Source organism: Tyto alba, unplaced genomic scaffold (assembly GCF_018691265.1).
Source record: "Tyto alba isolate M040663 unplaced genomic scaffold, T.alba_DEE_v4.0 Super-Scaffold_40, whole genome shotgun sequence".
In the NCBI taxonomy this organism is placed as follows: Eukaryota; Metazoa; Chordata; class Aves; order Strigiformes; family Tytonidae; genus Tyto; species Tyto alba.
In genome coordinates this window covers 35,173,134-35,186,135 of record NW_024881316.1, presented here as the reverse complement: position 1 = coordinate 35,186,135, position 13,002 = coordinate 35,173,134, and the positions used below count along the sequence as shown (strand labels likewise).

Sequence of the window (13,002 nt, the reverse complement as noted above, 5' to 3'; positions counted from 1 at the left end):
TCGGGGCAGGGGGAGGGGGGAAGTGTGTAAAATTATTTACTGCTACCTTCTCATTTCTTCCGTACCTCTTGCAGTTTGAGTAAGAACTCGTGGTCCAGCTTTCCAAGTCCACAAAATTACCTCAAGGTTGTGAATTACCCAGCTTTGTTTCTTTTCCTCAGTCTCTCTTTCCACAGGTTTCTAAGATGATTTATTCAAAATATGTTAAGTAACCTGTAAAGAATTTTTATTAAATGCATTTTCAGCGTTTTATGATTAAAAAAAGCAACCTGAAGTGCCGATCCTCAAACCCAAAATGGAGTGTCTTCATTTTGCAGCATCACTCAGGACTATGAAAGATGTCCATAACAGAGAGCATTCAGACTCTACAGATCTTTCTCTATTAAGAAGAGGCTTTAATTAAAAAACTGAGATGATAAGTGTGGGTTTTACCTTTTAGGATGCTGGAGCTCTTTATCGTTTTACAGGTTAATACATAGCCTAATGCTTTGAATATTAAGGTGAAAGGTGTCCATTAATGACCTATATTGAGTATTTCATTTTCTCTCCATGCATAGAAACAATAAAAAAATAAATTTTATGAAAATTAACTGTAACAATGACATTAATCAATCATGAAGAATAGCATTTATTAGTATGACCTGGAAAATGTACCACATGCCCCCTGCCACCATTTAGACCACTTCAGATATTTTATACAGCGTTAGTCAAATCAGTAACAGGATGTTTACAGTTACTCTGTCAACCACCGTGGAAACACACATTTTACTGAAGCAGTAAAAAATCCTCATCTCTGAACTTGCTCTCAGTAATGTGAGATACATGAAATCTTATGTCCACAGACATACCTCTTCCCCACACACACACACACTCTAGAATCAGTTTACAAAGCAGCTCCGTTTTCTGATGGTGAAGGTCTCAGTCTGCTGAGTGCACACAGGCGGAAACATCTGCTTTTGCAGATCCCGCTCTTCCACAAGAGTCCAGTAATTTAGCACATTGCAGGAAAAACCTGCCTGAAATGTCAGTGCAGTCTTCCCATAGTTTTCAGGGGTGTCAGGACCGAGGGTGCCTTGGTTTTAACAGTAGTACTGTAAGAACTCCTGAAAAGGCGTATCTTTTCATTTTAGAGAATGTAATGAGAATTGAAGGCGAGCTCTAGGATTACTTCTGTAACTTTTGGGTGGAAAGGCATTACTTCCAAAAGCAAAAACCCTAATTAATCTCAAGTGTATCCTTTTTCCCTTTTTTGATACACTACTACCAATTGATTAGAATATCCAAAGTAGAAATTGATGTGAAGTCTTTGTGTTCTTCAGCCCGCTTAGCCCAGACAGGCTAAAAACTAACAAAGCACAGAGCGGTACCGTCAGAAACTGATAACGGCTGGAGAGGAGTCTGCTGTGATGCCCCAAGCTGTACGTGTAAACGGTCACGGTCGGTACGGATTGCACTGGGGGGGTCGGGGGATCAGTTCGGGAACTTTGCTTGAACACAATTTTTAACTCTATTGGTCAAAGTTGCATTAATTCCTATACACTGGAGTCTCTGCTGTTCCCAAAAGAGTATGTCCAGTGAATGAGAGCTCAGGTTGAAAAAGAATTATTCATAGTTGAGTGTTTGCTCTTATCCTAATAAAAGCAGGGTATTTTGAAGGAAGTAGCCACACGTATCCTGTATCAACTGTATAAACTGTACTATTTAAGTGTTGCATGTAAGTGCTACAATCCCAACTAACTGCATTTGTGATATAGTAAAACATTTAGAACCTTATTTTGGATCGGGCCTTGACTCAGATTTTTTTCATCCTAAAATACAAATAGTTAATGTCTAACTAATTGAGTTGCTTGCAAGAAGATGACAAACATCTGTTTTTCAAACTGGCAGCAGAGGCAGAAAGACGGGTTGATATGTTGTTGCAAAATTGCTCTTGTATAATTGAAGAAAATTGCTTATATGTAACCAGAAAGTACTGAAGTGATACAATGACCATCTAAATACAAAATACCTTGTTCCTTTAGTAAAAAAGTCCAGAGAAAATGTGGTATCAGTGAAACTTGTCTTAAATGACCAATAAAAATATGCTGCTTAAATTAAGTATCTTATCAGTATTATTTCTAAGAGAAAGTAAGCATGACTCTACCAATTATGCTTAGGGATAAATACTAGGCTTAAGAGAGAGCGAGCTTCCTCAACCTTTGTTCTGTTATTTAAGCTTAATTATATCAGGTTTTTTTGAAGATAACTGTGTTGTGTGTTTTTGAGTGTCTTCTAATCAGTCTTTTTAGTTTTCCTGTAGTGCAGGATTGTGGCTGTGACCCAAATATTGAGAATGAGCATGGTTATGAAACGGATGAGAACTAAAAGGGAAAAAAAAAAAATCTTGTAAGCATAAATCCAAAAGAATCAACTGCTGTCATTTTCAGCAGACGCCTTTTGTAAACCTTCACTGGTGTACAAACAGGCTGGTTCTCATTCTGCAACTCTTTTCAGTCAATTAAATTACCATGTTCAGGAACCCAGAAATTCTCAAATATAGCAGAGAAGAGCATTTAGCACTTGTGAGTGGTATCTGAAAATCATACACTACGGTGCCTTTAATTCTTTTATAACAAAACCAGGAGAATAGTTCAAGTTCGACTAACCTCATACAAATTTATATTTACACCTAAAATTAAACTCAGGAGCCACAGCTCACGTGTTCTGTATAGCTGCGTGTGTTCTTTAGAATAAAGGGATTATTCTCTACTGCCATCTGTTAAGTTTAGACTTCAGGGAGACAGGAAACACTTTTATCTGTCAGATTTTGATGAGAGGAAATCTGACAATTGAGAAAAAAGCAGTTTTTCAGGATGTTTATTAACTTTCAGATTTTTTTTAAACCAAAATCAGCACGGTATCTCTACCTGTCAGACCACAGTGTGAAGTACAGATATATCTAATATCCATTTGGTAAGTGGAATCTTCACAGAAATGTACATAAAACTTTGTTTCAGAAATACATGATATTTGACAGTTTCACACATGGGTATGAAACCAAGAGGAGCATGCCAAAGTGTTCAGTGTTAGAAGCTAACTGGAAACATTTGCCATTAGAGCAGCACAGTACCAATGTTTGCTGCCACCTCTTCCCTGTTCCAAAGTGTACTGTGCTATATTTTAAAAAGCAGCTTTAACCAGAGCCACTTTTACCTTCAAGAGCCAGCTTTTTACTTTCATGCTGTTTTTCTCCCTTCCTCCCCTCAATATATCTCTCTCACTTCTAATCAGTGTAAGTGTGTAGCTGTGGGTGAACTGGACTCGGTAACTGGCCTGGACTAAATTTCTGTGTGCATTATACCTATTTTTTTGGCGATCCAGTTAACTGCATGGCCACAAACCTCTTACTCTGGCAAAGAGAAAGCAACGAGCGCGGGGGTGAAAATGAGTGACGAAAAAGGGGACTTCCTTTTCCAGGGAAAGAGCCACTTGAACTGCTTGTGAAACTAGAGCCTAACTGTGCTGCAAAGGGGAGCTTAAAAAAAAAATCCATTCATATGATGTTTCTGATGAAACACCAGTTTTGAACTAGAACAAGGAACCACCAAATAAAGTACAGCGTGATTTTGTTAACTGTTCTTTCATCCACCAAATATTGATTTTGAATCATTCATTGAAAAATCTGCTGTACTCCTTAGCTCTTCCAGTTTTGTCAGGATGGTGAGAAGCTGTTAAATAAATTTGCTTTATAATGAAATCAGCTGCAAATTATATATTTTAATCCAGTTTTTTGTGAGTTTCTTACCAGCCTACCATTTCATTTTCAGCTTGCCATAAACTTTCAGAATGTTGTGCCTGAAACTATTCATATACTAAGCTGAACTTTAGTTTTCTAGAATAATTTTCTAATGGAAAAACCCCACAGTAATGAAAGGAAATATTTATTACTTGAAAAGCTATCACTCAATTATTACAGATTTTTTACATTGTATTTGACTAAATTTATTTATTTACGTATTTAAATAACAAATATTTTAATGCTTTATTCTGCTATTTTCATAATTAGTTTTGTAGTGCTTTTGCCTTTTGAAAGACATAATGGCTTTTGTCACGATGTCACTTGTCACCATGTGATAAACATAAGCAGGTTTTTTTTGTTTTCTCCAGGTATTTGGCTGATTTGAAACCCCGTGCTACTTTTTTTAGCAGTAACTCCTTCCCTCGCCGTGCTAACCCACCAGGTTCATGGTTTGTTCTCCTGAGACCAGACAACTGCTTTCACAAAACAGCTCACAGCTACCATGGCATCTGTTACCTCGGACAGGGGCTGTCCCATACTTCACTCACCTGCGAGATCATTCGTAGTCATTACCGTTGTAACTATTCTTGCTGTAAATTGAATGAATTCTGATTAGTAGGCTAGATATGACACATTTATACCCTTCTAAAAATGATGAATACCTATTTTTCAATAGAGGATAATCCTGCATGAAAATACACATTGTATAGGCATTGCCGCTCTTCCCTCTTTTAGCTTCAGAGATCAAGCTCTGAAAGCTGAGGGTCTTTTTTTTAATAAGAAAATCACTGATAGAATTTTTATATCTATCTCACTAGATTGGATATGGTCAGAGTTTACTGCTTCTCCTTGTGTTCAGCCCCCTCCTCCAGTAGTTGATACTGAGCTACACCCACAATTGAGTTAGCGTGACTTAACCATTGTGAATGGTCACATGCATGCTTTTAGGCTTCTGCAAGTATGAGGAATTCAGCTTTCCTTCCCACAACAAATCTAAACATTAATTATTTCACATTTGCAGCAGACTAAAACCATTTTAAAAGTTTATTGCCATTGTTCAGTGCATGTACCACAACTTCTAATTATTGACTTAAAAACATTTGTTTCACGGGAAAATAGATCCAACACCACTATTGTTTTATAGTAAGAATATTTTAAACAAGTTTTGTGAACATGATAAAGGCACTTCTGACAAATAGCTGTTTGAAGAACTGTTCATGTGGACCACTTGGTAATTAACACATGAACTGCACAAATCACTATTCTCGGTACATCCTTAAATATTCCTCTGTTGAGAAATATATTTACATGTAGTCAGAGAGTTGAAGGTATTTAGCATTAAGTATATATTTATTTGTAGATGACTTTTCAGAATTAGTGTTGACCAATTGTCTGACACAAAATTTAGCACCTTTTCATGCTGGATCACTAGTAATTTTATTAAATCCTACAACACTGAAATTTTTTCTTCATAAAGACACTCTTTCAGTTACTTTAACTGCATCAGGTTCCCTTGACCATATTTGCATGTTTTCTAAGGCAAAGTGTCATTGTGACTGAGCTGGTGTCAATGATAAGACATGATTTCAAGAGGCTGTGTGGTAGCTGAGTCTCAGAAGTTGGCACTCAGGGAAACTACATTAGGCGAGATTCTTACCTGCATGATGCAGTAAAGACCTAGCGAAAGAAGGCATCAGGAGAAGATACGGCTTTAAAAAAGGAAAACTCAGTGCTTCACACCAAGCTGCCCATAGCTTACTTGCGCAGGTGTATGCAGACATACTCCAGGTCAAGGCGCTCACTTGTCCAGAATCTTTTGTCTGCCAGAGACACCGCAGCTGAGCCAGCTTACTGGCCGCACTGATGAATGTGCACAAGTTCTGAAAAGCAGGTAAAATGAGAAAGAACCTCTGCCTCTGCCATGTTATCATCTGAGTGTTTAGCTTACGGCTTTAGTATGTAACTTACTAAAAACCAGGACATATTTTTTCATTTAAAATAAAAAACAAAACAAAACTTTTTCAGTATTTGGCAACCCAAGCATTTCAGCTTATTACTAAGGAACCATGAAGCAAAAAATTGCCAGAAACATGGGACTGATTTCTGAGGTACTGCCCAGAAAGAAGCTCAAAGAGCATAATTGCTACTGCTGTTGGCAAATGCTCGATAAAGGCAAATACAATAAGAAGCAAAGAAATAAAAAAGCCTCTCAACCTGCTACATAAAACTGTTTATGGAAGTTAGCTGGAATGAGACTGATCTAGTCTAAACAGCAAGGTTGATTCAGACCATCTGTTACCATTACGTCTGGCAAACTAAACCATAAAAGAATGAGAAAACTGACAAGAATGTGTGGAAAATGAGTCCAATTGGTGGGAAAAAAATAATGAAGAGAACAGACTATTCACTCTGTCATCCTTTAAGGGGGGGTTTCTAAAGGCAGCAGGTAGAGGGGACCTCCACATCGGTCTCTGTGCCATGCCCAGATTTCCCTTGCAAGTAAGGATCAGTGTTAGGCTTAAAAGCTTTTATCCCCATTTGTATCATCTTTTGCATGAGCAACTCCATCTCAATTAACTCTCTTCTGGTAAAAAGGGAAAAGACCATCTTTAACCTCTGTAGGGCATTATCAGATGATATTTTTCTTGCAAAATTCCAGGACTAAAGGGAAAAAAGATCTTGTGAAATATTTAACATTTCCCATTTCAAATGCTTTGACTGATGCTCTAATCTCTTCCTGTCATGTTAAAGGTTTATTAATGGGGATTATGGCATTAGGACTAAAGAGTCAATCTTTTTTTAACTTCTTAAACCTTTGCTAGTTTTAATCAAAGCACAACAATTAACAACTTTGCCTCAGAACATTTTTTTTTTTCACAGAGTCCCTATTGCCAGTACTATGTTTTCCAGCTACTCACAGAAGAGAAACAGCTGTATTTGAAAACTGGGATTGTTATGAAAGCTAACCCAAATTATTAATTCTTCAAATAACAAATATAAGGAGCGATTTCACTAATCAAAACGTCTAGAAAAAAAATTATTTAATACATGGACCTAATTTCAAATAATCATGCAGCACTTACCATGGCCAGGTCTATTATCCACTTCCGCAGTGTTAGCATGTACCAGCCCCCCCAGAATCTTACATTATGTTAAGTTTCATAGCACTGAAAATTCTAGGATACCAAAACTCTCAAAACTGCTTGGGGAATTAGATTTTTTTAAACATCTGGAAATAATCTTACTGAAACTTTGTAACAGACTACACAATCTAAATAAAACATATTAAGCATTGGTTGAAATGCTAAGTATTCCTATTTTTCACGCTGTCTATGGTTGAACAGTTTCTCAAGGCCTGCTCCAAAGCACAAGATTTAAGCCCAAATCCTATTTAAAAAAAAAAAAAAAAAAAAAAAAAACAAAAAAAAAACCCCAACAAATCCACACTGCTGTGTTCATCAATCAAAGGAAAAAAGATTCATTATTTCCACCCTGTATCTCTAGCAAAGATGTAAATTAAGAATTGGTCTTATTCCTTATCAGTCGTGGGCCTTCTAAAGCACAACTACATATAAAGCTTACTGCTTGCAGAGATGTTACTGTGACCCCAGAGACCAACATGCGAATGTGGAATGTATATTGAGGGGCAACAGAAAATGATTTACAGCGGTAGCACAAAACAAAAAATGACATAGCTGCTATGCAAAGAACTAATAAACAAGCTACATAAACCAAAAATCCCAGATTCCAAAGGATACGTGACTGCATAGAACAAAGCTCGTTTCATGTTTCCACTGAAACGCAGAATAAACAAAAGGAGAATGACATCTGAAATAAATAAAAGATCACTCATCACAGAAGGGAGAGAAGGGGCCCAAATGCAATCCTAGACAGTTCCACTGGGCACCATGTCTATGGAAACTCATTTCTTGCATGTTTTGTCTCTCAAATTTGTTTGATGTCTAAAACACTGCAAGCTCCAAAATGAAGCTTTTCTTAGAGTCTTAAGTGTTCATAAAGTTTCTCTCCCATGTGGAGTCACCGGATAAAGGATGAGCGTACACTGCAACTCCAGTGTGTATATTAATTAGATCTTTCTCCTCTACCTAACCATCCATTTTCATCAAATTTACAAGAATTCGATTATATCTGAGATGTCCATTCCCTCTTCCCCCCAACTCCAGCTGGAATTTGGTCAGCAGATTTACATCACTGCAGTGGAGTACTGTACATACATGCAAAGCCTTGGAATGCTGAATAAGCCCTGTTTTATTTCCAAAACATGGCTTAAAAAAATTACCTTGTGCAATGATGATGGGATATTCCAGGTATGTCTGCAGAGGGTAACCATAATAGATCTGGTACCTCAGAAACACAAGGAAGCTGAACAGAAAGACACAAAACAGAGTGACTACATGAAGGGACAGGACAGCTCCTTTGCAGCTTCCTTTTTACTATTTTGTTGTGCCAATAAGCTCCAGATAGGCGTAGCTGTCAAACTGATCAAACAAATATGAAGACCAAGTGCAAGCTGTCTAGACTACAGTGTTGTAAGATTGCCCAATGTAGTTGTAGTGGTCAGAATGAGAGTGTGCTCATAAATGCACCAAACAATGGCAATTCTAAAAAGAATTGAACTTTTATCTCATCTTCTTTACTTCCTTCAGCTTTCATGGAAGTCCATGGGGACAGACAGAAACTTGAAGGCTGCAGAGAAAATACAAAGGACTCTTAGGACATAGTTTTATGTAAGTCAAAATTGATGGTTTCTGGTGTAGAAAGATGGCATAAGAAACTGCCTGCCTTGTAAGAAACTGGATTTTACAGTATTCAGAATTTAAATATCTGAACTTCCTGGAAGTCTTATTTCTTGTAGGGTCAAATCAGACTCCTTGCCATCAGCCCCATGATTCCGTGTCACTCCTCTGCCAGGTCACTGTATGCTGACTCTGCAGAATCATCCCAGTTTGCACCAGTAGCCTCAAAGCTCTCTTCAACTAAACTCAAAAGTTTTTCAAGCTTGCAGGACAAATAGCCTACTAAATAAAAAAACATTTCAAAAAAAGCCTCCTTGCAACTCTTCAAAAACAGTTTTGCCCAGAGTAGGAGTACAACCTGTACCTGTGTGGGTACTGTCGTTACCACACAAGTGCTGCGAAGACATTTATGGCTCCTCCACGCTCATCTGAAACATTAGTTAAAAAGCCTTTTCAGTGCACACCACCAACACCCATGACTGATTTTAAAATGCTACCAACACTTTTTGGCTGGGGCTGTGGGGTGTGTTATCTCTGATGGAACTAGGATTTAGTTCGTGTACTCTGAGGTGTATTAAGGGTAAACAGCAACAACAGGGGTTCAGTGTAATGGAGAAATGCAGGCAGGGAACGGCCGCAGCAGAGGCCAAGGGGATTCTGCATGGCTCCGTGCAGAAAGGCGTCTGTACGGCCAAGCCTCCGCAGCGCCAGACCGGCCGGGGTCAACAGCTGTGTCCCTAACAAGGCACAGGCACCTTCAGAAATGACATACCATTTTTGTGAGGCGATTTTTTCGGACAAAAAGCCCTTTTTTTTAGCTTGGTGTGGTGCGCTACCAGCCATCCGGCTGTTCTGGCCACCTCTATCCCTCGGTTCGGCAAACCCGAGGCTTTAGCTTTTCAGGGTATCTTCTCTCACATACTTGTACCCACATTTGAGCGTGCATGCACTCAGTTTATTTTTCATTCCATACAATCCTCTTTAAGCAAGATTTAATAAGCCTAGCCCATGTAAGCTTATTACAGACTGATAAAACTTTGGAGTTTGACATGGATTATAATTTTCTTAAAGAATGATTATGTTTTACTTACTCTGGTGAGAGAAGCCTGTCTAACTAGTACAACCACCTGCCCAACAGGGCACACAGACCATCTAATAACCTAAATGCATGGCTTAAACCCAACAGCAGACGTTGCCTCCAGCTACCTGGGAGCAAACTGAAAAAGTCGAGTTTCCCTTTAACCAGCAGCGCGGAAACACTTTAAAACGGGCAGTTTCTGCTCCCGAAGAGTCTGTGAACCCCCTGAAGGCAGGACGCCGCACTCGCACACCGCACCAGGAGCCGGCGGGCTCACCGTGAGTTATAACACGGAGCGGTTTTAAAACCGAGAAGAAGGGTCTTGCTCGCCAGCCCCACCTCCCCTGCCCGCTTCCAACAGCCACTCAGCACGTCCTCACGCCTGGCCGGAGCCGCGACGAGAGGAACGGCCGCGGCGGAGCGCCCCGCAGCTCCCCGGCCCCGCTTCCCGCCCGCCGGCCGCTGAGGGGAGCCCCGCTGAGGGGAGCCCCGCTGAGGCGCAGCCGCCGCGTGTCGCCCTCCATCTTGTCCCCGGCTGCCCGCCGCCTTACCCGGCCAGCTCCAGCAGAACGCTGCCCACGCTGACCCCCCGCGCCGAGCCGGCCCTCAGCACCGCCGCCAGCTGCGGCAGCTTGATGACGGCGCACACCGCCCAGGTGCTCCAGTGCGCCAGGTCCAGCAGCGCCGCCGCCATCCCGCCGCGCACCCGGGGCCGCAGCGGGGAAACCCGCGTGTCGGGGCGGGGTGGGGCGCGGAGGCCGCCCGGCCTGTGGGCAGCGGACAGCCGGGCCCGGCCGCTTGCAGGCTGGGTTTCAGTTTTCTCCCCCAAAGTGCCGTTTCCAGCGCTCCAGCTTCTGTGTTTCTCGGGTCACGTTGTCTCTGGCTCGCAGTGGTGCCGGTTCCCGCCGTAGCGATGGCGCCGCTCTGGCAGCGGCGCTTCTGCTTGCACAGAAAGTTCTGCAAAAGTAGAAGTTCCTGAGGGATGGAACTGCCGGATTAACAGGGATGGAGCAACTTCCCCGGAACATACACCTACTCACCATACACAGTTACACACAAAAATAGTAAAGTGCGATTTTTAAAGCTTTTCTACTTACCAGCTTGTCAGAACTAAACTGGAGCAATTATCCAGCAGATACAGATTCGTACAGAATCTTGGCTCTTTCGTGCCTGCATATGGCCAGGACTACTCAGAATGTCAAATCTGTACCATTAATTCATATTTTTACCTACAGCAGAATTGCTTTAACACAAGGGGTTATTTACAGGCATAAATGTTACTCTTTTTCATTTTAATGGAAGTTGTATTTCTGCATGACTAATAATTCTTAACATGTTTTAGTTTCAGCTCTTACGCATTTTTCACAAATTGTTTTCTGTTTTTTTGATAGTATGATCTGACAAACAGGTCCATTACATTAATTCCACACACCTTCAGTGGTATTTTGAGACAATATTACTAATGCTTAATTTGTAAATCATGTTGCCCTCTGTATAATTCAGTCATTAAAAAAAAAAAGCAGGTACTTAGGAGTACATAAAATCTCAAAACTCTGATTGAAATAAATGCCCCCCCAAATACAGAATTGTAATTTAAAAGCTATGTTGCTGTTAATATAATTGAAATTAATCAAGCTTTTCAAAGACAATAAACTCTAAAAGAAGAAAGGAAAATTTGAAGTTACCTTAAAAACTGTTCCAAGAATTTATTGATAAACTGAGTTTTCAGCCTTGTGGGAGTATTGTGTACTTTATTGTGTAGCTATTAAACAGGTCTGTGAGTATATTTTCATTCAACTTTTATATTTAAAAAATACATTAAACATTTACCTCTAGTAGTCCTTTCAGCTTTTAAAAAAATACATACTGTTTTGCATTGCAAGCACTCAGTTAAGCAGAATTATTTACTGTACTTCCCTTGTCCTGTTTATGTAATGATATTGCTCCATGTCTGCTTACTGGCTACCTTTAGGAAGAAAACAGATGTTGCAGGGACAGCCCTCTTTAAGGTTATGACAAAAAAAAATCTATGAAGAGTATAAGAAATTATTCCTATTCTGTTTAAATTATTTAGTTTTATATCAAATTTCAGACTCTTTTGCTTGATAAGTTGCAGCAGAATGCAGAACCACTTTAAATTACAGTTCATTGAATAAATTCATTACATTCAAATCTACAGTGCAGATTGCCTCTTTCACAGCAGATGGGCAGTGGTTTAACACTGCTGCACCTCAAAGAGGAATGCAAATGTTGATTCCTATTATTAAAAAAGAGAAGGAAAATAATTCTTGTGTAATAATGAAAGACAAAAAGCCAAACCAGAATTTTTTTTCCAGTAACAATATTGTCTTATCATAGCTGAGTTTTTAAGCAAAATAATGCCTTGAATTTTGTGGTTTTACAAGGAATGCGGAGGGTGTTCTCTTGCTTGTTATTTCCACACCCTACCATGCTAACAGGGAATAGTTCATTTTATAGATAATTGGTGTTTCAAGCTCCAGATTAAAATAAAGGAAGTTCCACAACTGGGGAACCTGTGGGGCTGGAGACAACCCTCAAGAGACATGTAGAGGAAGGCTGAAGGTGGACAGAGTTGGCCAGGGACAGCAGGCTGCAGGAGGCTCACTTGCCCTGAGAAGGGAGTGTGACACTGAGCACACACAGCCTGGGGAAGAAACTGGAGGAATTGGGAGTATCGGCACAGTTGCAGAGTTGTGGCCTCTTTGGCATCACAGAGACAGGGTGGTGTAGCTCATGCAGAGTGCTGTGATTGAAGGATACAAGTGCTTCTGGGAAATAAGGAAGGGGAATGAGTGGAAGTTGTATTCTACACTAACAAGTGTCTTGTTGCCTGGAGCTTTCCTTGGCTTTGGAGTGAGCAACAAACCAAATGAGATCTCGGGGGTCAGGATCGGTGGGGAGACCAGCATGGGGAACACTGTGGGGGCATCTGCTGTAAATTGCCTGATCAGGGAGAGGAAGATGATGAAGCCTTAAATAACTAGAAGAAAGCTCACAGTTGTAGGACCAGGATTCTCTGGGAATGTAAAATTGCTCTGACATACGGAGGAGCCACCTGGTGGGATAAAAGCAGTCCAGCCAATTTTTGTGGAGCGTTGAACATTTGTTTAACCCAGATGCTGGTTTGTTACTCAGAAACAAGAAGGAAGTAGTATGAAATGTACAGGTTAAAGGCAACCTTGACAGCAGTGACACCAGAACCTTAAGAGTTAAGATTTTAAAAGAAGTAAGGAAGGCAAGTAGCAGAATGAAGATTCTCGGCTTCAGGAGAAGAGAATTGGGCTTGTTCAAGAAACCTGCCTGTCTAGATGACAGAGCCTAAAAAAGTGAGTTGATACTCAAAGACATCATGCTCATGGCATGAAACC

At 40.2% G+C, this 13,002-nt stretch overlaps 1 protein-coding gene across 1 annotated transcript; it reads right to left on the bottom strand.

Annotated features, from left to right (window-relative positions):
- Window positions 1-604: 604 nt before the first annotated feature.
- Window positions 605-11,143, bottom strand: SLC66A3 (solute carrier family 66 member 3). Its single transcript, XM_042802953.1, has 7 exons — window positions 10,165-11,143; window positions 8,079-8,161; window positions 7,537-7,606; window positions 6,862-6,919; window positions 5,538-5,658; window positions 4,327-4,368; window positions 605-2,360 (listed from the first exon to the last, which is right to left on the bottom strand). Exons 1-7 carry the CDS (start codon window positions 10,305-10,307, stop codon window positions 2,272-2,274), a joined length of 606 nt encoding a protein of 201 aa, XP_042658887.1. The 5' UTR covers window positions 10,308-11,143; the 3' UTR covers window positions 605-2,271.
- Between the last annotated feature and the right edge of the window lie 1,859 nt (window positions 11,144-13,002).